Below are 15,109 nucleotides of genomic sequence, written 5' to 3'. Positions count from 1 at the left end.
ATACATGTACCTCAAAAGTTATGATTTCATTCTTGTGAACATGGTTTTAAAGAGTTACTAAAACGTGTATGGCATATTTGAAGCTATGTTATCAGATACATAACACTAGGTGGTTTCAAACCGCCTCGATCACAAGAATCCCCGTTAAATTACAAGAACTTTTTAAAGCTAAAAAATAGCCGTTAATTATTCCTGCATTCACACCGCCCCAAAACACATCCTTCGGGATAAGTTCCCGAAGTTACGAGCATGCGCAGTGTGGTCTGATAAGCAGGCAAGGCGGGAGATTCAAAATCACTAGCCCAGCAGCCACCCACGCCGCCGCGCCCAACGACACGCTGGGATAAAAGTTCCCGTAATTTGCTTTCACATCGCCAAAATACCTGCGACCTTGGAAAAATCCCCACGAAAGTTCTCGTAATTTCGCCAAGTACCTACTATTTAGCGGGTATTTTCTTTTGGGGAAATTACGCGTAGTTTGCTTTCACATTACCAAAATACCTGGTATTTTCTGATCGGGGTAAATTTCCCGATCAGAGAATACCTGGAACTGGCGAACTTCAAGGCGGTCTGAAACCGCCTACTATGACTTCGCTTCCTTTCTAGATGATTTCGATTCAACTATCTACTGCTGTTAATTGACTAAAAATGCAAATTAATGCAAGTCATCTTATGCTTAGTTATCATGTCCATTCGTAGCATCCAATTTAGCAGAGCAAATTTCACTATATCTCAGCCAGTCAGCGGTATTAAAAAGAAAGGAGGTAGATGAGGAGGATGGAGGGGATGGAGGGGAGGAGGAGGAGGAGAGAGGCGGATGAGGGCAGGATGAAGATGAGGAAAGGGAAAAAAGAAAGAGGGGGAGGTGGTGAGTGAGGAGGAGGAGGGAAATGGAATGTAAGAAGAGGTGGATGAGGAGGGGATGGAGGAAGAGGAGGAGAGAGGAAGAGGAGAGGGGGAGGAGGGGAGAGGAGAGGGGGAGGAGGGGAGAGGAGGAGAGGGGGAGGAGGAGAGGGGGAGGAGGAGGAGAGGGGGAGGAGGAGGAGAGGGGAGGAGGAGGAGAGGGGAGGAGGAGGAGGGGATGGATGAGGAGGAGGAAGAGGAGGGGATGGAAGAAGAGGAGGAGAGAGAATGGAGGAGGAGAGAGAGAGGAGGAGGAGAGGGGGGAGGAGGGGAGGGGATGGATGAAGAGGAGGAGAGGAGAAAGAGGAAAAGGGGAGGTGGTGAATGAGGGGGAGGAGGAAATGGTGGTGTGTCAAACAGAAGAAAAGGTGGGGGAGAAATATTCTGTCAGGAAGAACAGACCTTTATCCCATGAGGGCTGGTATTTCACACTGATTTCTCCTTTTCCCTTTCATTTCTTCTTCATTCACATCATGAATCCCTCACTCAAGTAATCTATTTTACCAGGAAATGTTTCTGAAAACTGTGAAGTGTTAAGGGTATTTTGACAATGTGTCAGGCATGAGTGATTGATTGGAAGTCCATGTGGTTAATTGTCTCTTGGATTAAAATTAGGAACAAAAAATTACCTCATATCTATTCTTCTTCCTCTACATCTACATCCTCCTCCTTGCCTAAATGTAATTCTAGAACAAAATAAAATTGATATTCCACAATGTATATGGACTTAAAATTTCATGTGAAGTATTAAATGTGATATGAATTGAAAACCACACACTTGACTTAATACTCATGAAAGGATTCAATTTTCAATAAAAAAATACTTCTAGAAATGGCCCTTGCCAACAAGATCAAATAAGAAATGATTTAGTCTAAAATTGATTGCTTTGGATCCAGTTACCAGATTTGGTACAGTTTTGATAACACAATATGACTAGTGTAAGGCTGTATCAACCAACAATCAATTAATAAAATCAGAAATTGTTTCTTGAACATAAGATTGCTTCCCCTTGAATGAGGTCTCAACTCTTGTATAATTTAAAAATCTCAACACTTTTGACCTTTTAGGTATCTCAATATCTATTTTCATAGGATTATAGCTGCAATTATCAATTAGTCGAATGAATTTGGGGGTCTGTGCAACCAACAGCTTACTGATTTTTGGTGTATGCATAGAAACAAACTTTTTTAAAATCATGTTTGCATGTATACTTAAAATTTCTGAAAAATGGTTTTGTATATGAAACAGATGAATAATCATTTATTTTAATGGTTTGGCATTTCGGTAGACAAATTACGTACTTGTATCATGGCTGGTAAGCCTACCCTAAAAAAGTGAATTTTTCTTTCAAAAGGAACTATATCTCACAGGTTTATCAGTCCAATGCTATTCTGTCTAATAACCAGTTAGTCCAATAGCCATTTAGTCCAAATACCATTTGGTCTAATTAAACTAAAGTATGAATTTGCAGTCATCCGAACCGTCGTATCAGTCAATTTTGGTCCAAAAAAATTTGATTTTGAGATTTTTGCAGAAAATTTAAGTACAAGTCCTACTCTAATCATAACCAAATTTTTAGGAAGCAATTTATTTTCTGAGATATGAGAGGATTTTCACGTCGATGCCATAGAAATTTTTAATAAAATGTGCAAGTCCCATTGGAAATGTGTACTTTAACAGAGCGATACAACGTTTTGGCTGACCGCGATTTCAATGCACACGGTCAACCAAACCGTCATATTGGCACTGGTCACTGCATTGACTCTGCATGTGAAAAGTGGTACAACGTTTGACTGATCGCGCGCATTGAAATCGTGGTCAGTCAAAACGTCGTTTCGCTTTTTCCCTATGGTGTTTTTGTACAGGAAAAATCTGAGTCACTCAAATCGAAATTACAAGCATGTAGCTCTTTCACAATATTTTCTCGGATCCTTAGTTTTATGTAAAAATAAAAATACCAACATCAAGCAATTTTCTTGGTCTTTCCATGGAGGTAGAAAGTTATGGTTTTTCCAACCATGTATTTTTCAAGCAATGAATATGTTGTAAGGCTGGGGAACTAAGTGTGAAAATTATAGTAAACTTTGAACTTTAAACGGTTCGAATGACCGCCGACGAATTGTGCAAAATGAATGAAAATGAAATGGATATTAGACCAACTGGTTGACACAAAATGGTCATAGACGAAATGGTGAGTAGACGAAGTGATTATTGGACCAAATGGTTGTTAAACAAAATGTTGATGGACGGAATGCCATTAGACTAGATGAAAGTAGACCATGTGGTGAGTGGATGAGTTGGCAATAGACGAATTGGTAATTTACCACTGATTCTACTTATCTATGAGTCTGAGATACACAGCATGAAGACAATATTAAAAAAATTATATTTTATCCAAAAGCAAGCTGGTTCAAAGTCACAACACCATGTTCAAGTAAGAAAAATAACCACCTTCTTCTTCTTTAAAATACTTTATTCTATTCTCTTACTGGATTAGTGATTCAAAAGCTGTTATGTAAACATGGCAAAATCTAATACTTCCTGCGTAATCTCCCTAATGCTTCTGACCTATTAGCAATCTGAATATTTGTATTCTATATTTCTTGAGAGTAATACTACTGTGATTAAGGCCAAATTAGTCATTCAAATGATGTAGATCTATTTCATTCTCTTTGCAGAAATTAAAGGGGTGCTATAAAACAAGAAGTGACTTGCAAGGAAATGGTGCAGAAAAAAAATTGACTTGGTAAATCGCTTGCAGAGACTTTCAAGGGAGATGACAAATAGTAATTTGAATTTGATTGGGGCTCAAAAGCATGAATACTTACTCCGATTCAATCAAGGATATACATTACAATAAGTGAAATAATTTCAATAAAAAGAACATTTTAAAACAAGAAAGAAAGAAATAAGAAAGAAAGATGGATGGATAGATAGATAGACAGAGAAAGTCTGAAAAAAGGAACTTGTGGGAGAGAATGGAAAATTATATAAGAATGGACAAGAATATAAGAGAAACAAGTCATATGGCAAATAAATAAGACATGACATGTCATATAAGTAACATAATCATAGAAAGAGATATTCAAAAAGTGCAAACAAAGGCAAAGGAGAAAAAGCAGGATTGAAAGAAACACAAGGTATGACTATAAATCAAACAAAAGTGAATAAAAAGATCTAAAACAAAATTGAAAAAATCAAGAATTCTAACAAACCTGTCACCAACTTCAGGAGGTTAACTACACAATTAAGCCATCATTAAGCAAGGAACCTATGAATTTTCTGACTCATATGCCCTCAGTCCCACGCATAAACTTCCTGCGTTGTGATTTCTGTTTCTCTCTGGGCGTGTCAGGTGAGAAACTATTTTCCGAGATTAAATTTAGAACACAGGGGATTTCAGAAAAAGGATCTCTTTCCTCTCGGAGCAAACTTGATGAAATGGGAGGGGACTAACTATCAAGTAGCACAACTTGTGACAGTGAACTTTGGTTTAATTAGATATACGCATCTGTCAGTGAACTTCTTTAGGATCATTCACCTATTCATATCCTAAGGGAACTAATTGTATTTATGTAAATATTTATATGAATAAATGCAGAAACTGTTAAACAAGGCAATAAATAAATTCAGTCATTGGTTGGATTATTGGATGAAATGCCTGAGACTTCAGTCTGATCTATGTAATACCATGGTTATAGGGTTTAATGATTCTTACAAAAGATACAATTTCTGTGAATTATTTTATCACAAATTTTACTCATTTTTTGCTATTCATGGACAATAAAAGTATGAATATTATATTCTATTAAAAAATGATGTATATATACATCAAACCCAAAATTAGTTTTCTGCGATAACCATTTCTTCAAAGATCTCAAATTACATAAGGTTTGTAAATCTAGTTAAATAGTGTTGCCTTGAGCTTTCTCATTGATATTTAATTTTTGCAAGGAGATCTTTGATTTTGTGATAAAACTCAGAAGTGCCCCGTCAAGTTGACTATTCTGAGGGAAGATAACATTAAATGCATTCATCTTTTATTTCCTCATACACTTAATTTAAAATTCCATGGATTTAAAAACGAATTCTGATTAGCAGCAGGACAGCAGAGCAATATCATATGTTTTCATCCTAAAATGGGATCCACACACTTTACAAACATTGCTTTTTGTAGACACCCCCCCTCATTTCAATTGTGATATTTTCATACTGCTTTTCTTTAAAATGTCAATATGATAATTTGTATCTGACTGATAATACTTCATATGAAGTTCAAATGGAAATGACTTAAAGAACTGAATAAAATTGATATTCAAATCATAAAAATTTGAAATTTAAATATTTACACTAATCTAAATTCTTTTTTTTTTCAGGTCACTATTCACAGCCGATCTGGATAAATTTTAAATCGACACAATTTAGAATGTATGGACACTTTTCAAACTTTGGCCAAAGTCATATAATGAAAAGGAAGTTCCATGACAATTGCTCTGGCAACAATTTCCCAAATGGACAATCTGCACGTTATCAAAGCCAAACCAAAAATCAATTAAACAAACTCTAATCCTTATCTTCACATTATTCTGAACTAAAAACTCTTAATAATTAAGACCGGAGCAACTGTCGTCGGAGCACATGTCATGTCATTGAAGAGGAGTGTTCAGATTAGACATAATTACAGTCAATACATACCTACATGTAAGAATGTCAGTTCATTCAAAGAATATGTTTACAAATGACTTCCCCCTTTCCACGTTTTGAGTCAATTCTTCAATCTACCTTGGCCAAACCCTCCCTCCGGACCCATTATCCTGCACCCCCATCTGATTGATAGGTCCCCTCTCACATGAATCTATCTCCCCCATGCAGGAAATGGATTTCTCTAGCCAAAAGTTGGTTGCCTTGGCGACAAGGTCCAGTGGGCCAATCTGATTGGCTAAAAGCTGTCAAAGTCCATCTGAGCTGATTGGGGAAGTTGGAGCTAGTCTTAAAAACAGTCTAGTTTTGTTGTTTTGACACTTTCTTCTTTTAAATTTTACACTTTATATTGGAAGAACAGTTTTGACACTTTTTTCTTTGAAGTTTAATACCACTTTATAACAGACAAAAATAATGTGTTTTCTTAGTTTTTACTTTTGATCAAGATAGAACAAATGCATGATTCAAAGCAAATCATGACTACATTCTTCCTAGTCTTTGAGAAGCAGACCCAGATTTTTTACTCAATCTCAAACTACAACTAGAAAAATTAAACATTACACAACTTTTGAGCTCACACATAATATATTAAACCACACATGTACTTACACACATATTCTTTGCCCATCTAGTTTTAATAAAATATAATCATGATTTATCATTACAGAACAAAGAGTAACCTATTGAAAAAGGCAACTGAAAAAAATAACCATGGATGCCCTCGTCAATGGTTTGAGGCCCCAGTCATTTGGTATTTAAAATTGTTTGCCCTTTTTATATATTTTCCATTTGTGATGTAACATAGGAAAATGCCATATTGGAAAAGTGACACTGCCTTAAAAATATACAAATTCATTTTTTGAATAAGTAATTCATTTCCATTCAAAATATGATATTTTGACTAACAAATGGAACCCACAATTGTGCACAGTTTAAACCTACATACCAATGCGTTCAGGTGATCTTCTCACACGTGGAGTGAAACACAAAAAGTTCAAATGTTTAAATTTATCTAGATGAGGTTTCCAGATGCCTTTCAAAGACACTATAGCACCAAGTGGACAGGATCAGCCACATGACTGCATTGAAGCCATCTTCAGACCTGCCAACATTTGAAAATGGAAAAAAGAAGTCCACGAATCGCGCGGAAAGCCAAACTCCCAACGGCGGGGGTCAAGCTGGAGGACATTTAGGAAATTTCACCTTAAAAACAAGCCTTCTGGAGCCCTTCTTGAGCTTTTTATGCCTTGTCCTTTCTCAGTTCACAGACTAAAAAAAAATACAGCAGGGGTCTAAAAGTTTGCAAGAATCGGCACTGAAACGGCAGACTTGTAACATTTAGGAAATTTCACCTTAAAAACAAGCCTTCTGGAGCCCTTCTTGAGCTTTTTATGCCTTGTCCTTTCTCAGTTCACAGACTAAAAAAAATACAGCAGGGGTCTAAAAGTTTGCAAGAATCGGCACTGAAACGGTAGACTTGTAAAATCCAAAGCATTTAGCTCACTAAGCACAAAGCACATATAAAAATATCAGGACAAAATATTAGTTTAAAATGTTACCGTTTCTAAACCCTCAGCTGGCGAAACAATCCATTTCCCACACGGTATTCCAGAACGGTAGTAGTATAGTAGCGGAGGCACGCAAGCGTTGCGCTGCATCGTATGCAGAGTTACATTCGCACTACACGCGCTATGAATCCTCGCGATCGCGGGCGAACTGTCCAATGTCAATACACACGATCGCTGTCGGATAAATAGTGCGCTGGCCGTGGCTTGTTGCGCTTCGTATATGCACACACGGAGCACAGGCCCATCACGCGTTCTTATCCATTGAACTCTGAACTCCACGTACGCGACACACGTGCGTACGTACGTAAATGTAACATTGAGAGGACTCAAGAGGGAGAGAGAGAAAGAGAGCTGTAGGCAGACGGAAAGTGCGTCATTTCCCAAAGAAAAAAGAAAATCATCTGAAATACAAAGAAAACGGAGTTATCCGCTTTTGGGGCACTATAAATTCTGAAAAACGGAGAAACTCCGGAAAAACCGGAGAAGTTGGCAGGCCTGCATCTTGGATAATAGGGATAAGAGAGAGTATACCTATCATAATAGGCTGCAATAATGGCAATTCCATATATTCAAGCAGGAATCAAGCCTCGTTTCACATTGTTATAATGATGAAAAAATAAGGTATTTCATATTTCATATAATAAAATACAAGAGAAATTGTGAGTGGGTGACATCATCAGATCCCTCATTTGCAGGCCGACCATGTCACTGTTTTGTGACATCAAGTGAGGTTACTGAGGTTACAAGCAAGGTTACAAGCAAGGTTACTGGAATTTTTTCTACATTAGTTTACAAAGAATTTTTTTTCAGATATCATATCAATCACCATCTATTTAATAATAATAAAACTCTTAATGCTTGTTATCATTATCTATAATAAAAAATTATTTGCATTTTGTATTAAGCAGGAGCCCTTCACTGTTATTCTTGTTGATGACATTGAATTTTCAGTCCCAAATCTAAAATTCATGCGATTTCATGTATGTTGAAATAAACAAACAAACAAAACATACATAAATTTTTTTTTTTTAATCCTACTGAACCATACTAACTAGGATTATAAGCTCAGGAGTCCCCCTTTAAAATACTAGTCTAAACCAACCGCAACCCCCCCCCCTAGACTACCATAACATTTCAATCGACACCAGCTGGATCAAGTGCATATTCCAAGTTCACGCTTATCGCCCCAAGTTGTTCTTGCGGTCTCCTTAAACCAGAGAACTGCAGCCACGTAAATATTTGTATTGCCAGCCTGTTAACCTGCATGTTTCAACCCCCTCATTGCTGCAAAGTGGCGATCCCCAGTAGCCAGTGGGATCGTCATCTTGTAGCTATCAGTGAGCAAGAGTTTCATGTTTTTTATGCTTTGAATTGGCAACTTTGAACTTCCGTGATAGAAGATGTTGTTGTTAGGGTGAAGGAACCGCATATCAGTTTCATTTTCCTGATAAATATTGTCACTATCACAACAAACTGGTCACCATGTGTACTTTGATGTACTTTGAAGAAAAATGGGGAAGAACTTTGGCACTTTTTTCATTCTTTGATGAATTGATCATCATTTTTAGGGTGAATTTTTAAAAAGAATTTTTTGTTATTCGTATGTAAATCCATGATAAACAGATATTGATTGAATGATTCTCTCTCTTCCCCTGTCTCTCTTTCTCTCTCTCCATCCCTCCCATCCTCTCTTCTTCGTCTGCAGTTTGTGGCAGACAAAACTCTCTAAAAGAAAGGTTTGCTGTGGATTTAAAATATGAAAGAACAATTTCGATTGGTTCTTGGTCGGTGTTTTCAACAAAGCGCACATGAAACAGCATTCATGATTGGCCATTACCATTCCTTGCAATTACTGCCAACCTCGTGTTATGGAACCCAGTCTAAAAAATTGCTTGGATGATTATAAGACCTGAGGATAGTCATCTTTTGAAAACCTTATTTCAAGTAAAATTCTCTTAAAGAATCTCTTTTTACCTGGTAGCTTACAGCAGACGACGCCAGTCATCAACCCGGGTCGATAGTGGCACGCTCTTTCAAAGTGTGAATCAAGACAGCAGCTTGCGTCGATCCTCCCTGATGCTATGCAGGATGACTGACCCTTGTTCTGATGTGGACAGTGTTTTCCAATACCTCCTAAGTCATCCTAGAAATTGAAAAAAAAAGAGAGGAAAACCTCAATGTTACTTTAAAGTGAAATATAAGATTGTTTCCATTTTTAGATATGCAAATGATTACTAATCTAAATTCCTTTATTTCCGCTTCTCTCTAAAAGTACAAGATACAATACATCAGAATCAAATCAGGCAAATGATTCCAGAAAATAATAAAACCAAAATGGCAACTGTAATTTTTTTTCAAAATAAAAATATATAAGGTAATAAAAGGGATGTCACGGAGTAGCAAAAAAATTGGTTGAAACATAACATTATTTGAAATGAAAAATATGTATCCAATGTCAATAAAGTGAAATTCTATGGAGTTTAAAAATGAAGAAATTAATCTAACTCTAGATGACAGATTTTGAGACTTTTTAAAACAAAGCAGCCTGATATGATTGCCGTACATATCTGGATATGTTTTTGTAAGAATTTTCCCCATTCAAATAAAACATTAAAAAAAAACAATGTTAATATTTCAGTGTCATGAGACAATCTGCTTGGTCACAAGTCATGTCCATGCATCAGTATTCTTTACATTTACCCATGATATGATAAACTGGAAAAAAATATGAATGATCATTGTTTCACGTAATTGCAAAAGTAACACATTCATAAAATTGAAATGAAGGCCACCTGTTAGTGCCAACCAAGATAACGCAATAGGCTTAAAGCAGGATTAGTCAAAGAAACCTTTTAAAATGATGTCATAAAATAAGAGCCCCTCTTAAGTAGTACTAGTCAGAAGTACTCTCTCTGTGGTATTCTGTGGCAGTTTAGTCCAAGGACCTACAAGACGCTCCTATGTATACAAATCCCTGTACAATTGTTACAAGTGTGTTTGTTTTGCTTTTGATGACACCCTTCTACCAATACCCCACACCATCGTCCCTCCTGGTTGTACCCCCTTCAATCTGATGTCAGAGACACCCTAAACAATGGCGGAAAAGATCAGTTGGCCAGCGCCCCTACTTAGCAAACTACTCAAGTGTCTTTAGGATGATTTGAAAATAATTGTAGGGAATCTTCTCCTCTTTTAGGGTCCTTTGTGAAAGAACTTGAGAAATGAAGTACCATTGAATGGACACCTTAACTGCATTAGGTGTAATGGCACTCAATAGTTTGGATACCATCAAAGTGTAAGGAAAGGTGTTAATTCAATCACAGGGTAACCTAAATCCCTATTTCAAATAGAAACTGATCTTCAAACTTTATCTGGAGGCAGTAGGCCAAAGGACAGCAGGGGTAACCAAGAACAGTCATATGGAAGTCGGAACAATTACTGAAGAAGCAAAATATTTCAGAGAGGATTTTAGGATCTTGTGCACATTTTACAGGTTTCAAAACTCTGAATAAGCCACAATGAGAATAAATTTCAACGTGACTCATCGGTGGAGGCCAACTTTGACAACCTTAAACACTCATATGGTTTCTTCAAGAAAGAGAATAAAGTCAACACACATATGAAAAGGGCCTTTTTTCTCCTTAAAGGGATACTCTGGGCTGAAAATAATATCTGGATAAAGAGAGTAAAATTAACTGAGCAAAATGCTGGAAATTCGATCCAAATCTGATGACAAATGACAAACTTGATTTATCATTTATTATACATTTCCAACTTGAATATGGTTTGTTCAGTTGCATTCAAACACACCCCAAAAACAAACAAAAAATCCTAAGAACAAAATGCATGCTTCTGACTAGTTCCAAATCAAGTTGAATTTGATTTTTTTTTAGTTCCGATTGATTGCTTCTCTTTCTGCAACAGTCCCCTGAAGAGTTGTATTACTTGTACCTCTTCTCATTTCAGGTAACAGATCACACCCAGTCAGTCAGTTCTTGATATCAAAAGAGAGGTATCCTCTTCTGGATTTTCATTGCTTCCTCCACCCACAGGAAGCCTGTGGATTACAGAGGAGACAGACTGCATCACCCTCCGATCTGCCTCATGGTCAAAGGCCTCCAGCAAAAGAAACGCAACAGATTTTCAAGAATTTATTTTAAAAATAGTATGGAAAAACACCCAGATGAAGAAATATCTGTTTTATTTCATCTATCTCAATGTAATAGATTTTAAAGAATTTTAAAAAAATAGAAAGGGATACACCCTGTTGAAGAAAGTTCTGTTACATTTCATAAGTCCCCTGTGGGGTAACAAGTATTGCAACAATCTGTCCACTTCACACTTCAAAATATAATTATAGCTATCTTGATTATAATTTTTACTGTCTTCTCAAAGCAAATCAAGGGCCTTTTAATGAAGGTAATATTCAATAGGAATCAAGAAAATCCTTCAACATCTTTTCTTTTTGTATATCAATAGAGGGGTGGGGTCAATTTAACCCTCAAGCTCCATAGCATGAGAATGAAACTTGAATGTTTGGCAAACTCCTTTCTTGCATTTTGGGAAATTATGGAACAATCACCAACGATTTTCAATATTGCTCTTTTGAAGCACGGCAATAAAAATATGATCAAAACTGAAATATGTTCAGGCTAAACATTTTTGTAGTATATCATTTCCAATTCCGCAATAAAAAAATAGTCGATTTCCTCTTGATCTAGATTCAGTGATACATCTGACAGGATAAACATGCCATTCCTTGGATGCATTATAATGAACATATAGTTTTTCAATGACTCATTCCCATGACCACCAGAATCAATTTATCTTTATGTTTATTGAGTTTCTTCTGTCTATAAAATTACAAAAATATGATTAAAACATGGTTATAATGCTCATTTCTCTTGTCAGAAATAACCGAGTTCTATACAAATCCAACTAGAAACTAGAATTTAATTCGTCATGCGGACGAATTAGGTGGTCTGTCATGATTTGTCATTCAGTGTAGGCTGATGTAAGAAATAAATCATATAGATATCATTGATAATCTTGATCGTAGACATCCTAAGAATAAGTTTTGACCATTACTAAATGTGATTATTGATGTGGTGATGACAATCGTCAGACATACATCTTCAAACAGATACATACAAGATAGATGATTATACCTCACGGATCAACACGGCAATGCCGGCATGATCCGGGGAGGTCCGGGATAGTTTTGCCCCAGATGACTGTGAACACGGCATCAACACGGCAGCTTCACACGGATCTACACGGATCATGCCGGCAGAGCACGTCGTCAACACGGATCAATACGTCAGCAACACGGACCTACACGTCAGCTACACGGACCACCACGTCAGCAACACGGACCTACACGTCAGCAATACGGACGAACACGTCAAATGCGTTATCCATTGTGCTAGCATATTCCCCATAGAGATTACACGTAAGCAAATTTGAGAATTACAATTCCAATTTTGCAAGCGAAATACGGGCATGATCCCGGCATCTGATCAAAAAATGGAGGGCATATTTTCGAAAGCTTAGAATCTCGGCTACAACATACTAAAAATTCAGGAAAAACTGACAAGAAACAATGGAGATATAGCTCACGAAATAGAGGAATGTCGAATCTAGTTTTGAGAAAAGGTCATGTCCCATAGAGATTACACGCAAAATACATGTGATATGAAAAAAGTAATTATAATCTGTTTTATCTTGCTAAATTTAAACTTTTATACCTTTAAATTATCATAAAGGATCATGTAAGAAGTGGCAAAAAGAAAAAAAAAGTGAAAAAAAAATCATCTTGTTCACCCCAGGACTCGAACCCGCGCCCTTTAGAAAGCAGTCAAAGCCACGATATTCCCCATAGAGAATACACGTAAGCAATTTTGAGAATTACAAGTCCAATTTTGCAAGCGAAATACAGGCATGATCCTGGCATCTGATCAAAAAATGGTGGGCACACTTGCGATAGCGCAGAATCTCAGCTACAACATACTAAAAGCTTAAAGAAAACTGACAAGAAAAAATGGAGATATGGCTCACGAAATAGAGGAATGTCGAATCTAGTTTTGAGAAAAGGTCATGTCCCATAGAGATTACACGCAAAATACATGTGATATGAAAAAAAAGTAATTATAATCTGTTTTATCTTGCTAAATTTAAACTTTTATACCTTTAAATTATCATAAAGGATCATGTAAGAAGTGGCAAAAAGAAAAAAAAAGTGAAAAAAAATTCATCTTGTTCACCCCAGGACTCGAACCCGCGCCCTTTAAGAAGCAGTCAATGCCACGATATTCCCCATAGAGAATACACGTAAGCAATTTTGAGAATTACAAGTCCAATTTTGCAAGTGAAATACGGGCATGATCTCGGCATCTGATCAAAAAATGAAGGGCACACTTGCGAAAGCTTAGAATCTCAGCTACAACATACTAAAAGCTTAAAGAAAACTGACAAGAAAAAATGGAGATATGGCTCACGAAATAGAGGAATGTCGAATCTGGTTTTGAGAAAAAGTCATGTCCCATAGAGATTACACGCAAAATTAGGAAAAATGACATGCCTCTTTTCATCGCTGTTTTACGCAATGATGCGTTTCTCAAAACGAATATTCATGTTAACTGAGGAGAAAGAGTACATTCTAAACTACAACATATCGAAATCTGGGCGAAAAACGATCTATATTCGAGAAGTTACAACCAAATTTGCATAAATTTGATGACGTCATTTTTAAAAAAATGAAATTTTTAGTTTAGGCGCCATTTTGATGACGTCACGATATAATTTAGGGACAATGGTGACATGAAATCAAATCTACAACTCATACTCTATCGATATATGAAAAAAAAATTGGGGGTCAACGGATTATTTAAAGAGCTACAGTGAATTTTCAATAGGCATGTTTTTGCCCATATATGGCCTATAGTGAGAGCTCGCGCGCACACGTGCTGCAAACTTTAACGGGTGTTAATTTCGTTATTAATGGTCGTAGAAGGTTGATCAAGGTATCAAATTGTTCAGAATTTTATTATCAATGAAATGATGTAAAAAAAACGGTGATTCTGCATTGTGTTAAGGCGTTACGCGCGGAAACGCGTGCGCATGTGTGCGCGCGTAACGCCTTAACGCAACGCAGAAAAACCGTTTCTTTTAATATCATTGCATTGCTAATAAAATTCTGAGCAATTTGATACCTTGATCAACCTTCTACAACCATTAATAACGAAATTAACACCCGTTAAACTTTGCAGCACGTGTGCGCGCGAGCTCTCACTATAGGCCATATATGGGCAAAAACATGCCTATTGTAAATTCACTGTAGCTCTTTAAAAAGTCCGTTGACCCCCAATTTTTTTTTCATATATCGATAGAGTATTAGTTGTAGATTTGATTTCATGTCACCATTGTCCCTAAATTATATCGTGACGTCATCAAATAGGCGCCCAAACTAAAAATTTCATTTTTTTCAAAAATGACGTCATCAAATTTATGCAAATTTGGCTGTAACTTCTCGAATATAGATCATTTTTCGCCCAGATTTCAATATGTTGTAGTTTATAATGTACTCTTTCTCCTCACTTAACATAAATCTTTGTTTTGAGAAACGCATCGTTGCGTAAAACAGCGATGAAAAGAGGCATGTCATTTTTCTTCATTTTGCGTGTAATCTCTATGGGACATGACTTTTTCCCAAAACTAGATTCGACATTCCTCTATTTCGTGAGCCATATCTCCATTTTTTCATGTCAGCTTTCCTTGAGCTTTTAACATGTTATAGCTGAGATTCTGGGCTATCGGAAGTGTGCCCTTCATTTTTTGATCAGATGCCGGGATCATGCCCGTATTTCACTTGCAAAATTGGAATTGTAATTTTCAAAATTGCTTACGTGTAATCTCTATGGGGAATATCGTGGCTCAA

General features: G+C 36.7%; 1 protein-coding gene across 1 annotated transcript in view; it reads right to left on the bottom strand.

The window, feature by feature from the left end:
• LOC121424879 overlaps positions 1–15,109 on the bottom strand; it is a 91,830-nt gene that overhangs the window by 31,111 nt on the left and 45,610 nt on the right. The window contains exon 3 of the mRNA XM_041620727.1: positions 9,148–9,316. Coding sequence (XP_041476661.1) covers positions 9,148–9,316 — 169 coding nt within the window. The remainder of the gene's footprint in view (positions 1–9,147; positions 9,317–15,109) is intronic.

The sequence above is a fragment of the Lytechinus variegatus genome, chromosome 12, assembly GCF_018143015.1.
Source record: "Lytechinus variegatus isolate NC3 chromosome 12, Lvar_3.0, whole genome shotgun sequence".
In the NCBI taxonomy this organism is placed as follows: Eukaryota; Metazoa; Echinodermata; class Echinoidea; order Temnopleuroida; family Toxopneustidae; genus Lytechinus; species Lytechinus variegatus.
The sequence above is the reverse complement of the archived record's forward strand: the minus strand, read 5'-3'. Positions and strand labels throughout refer to the sequence as shown.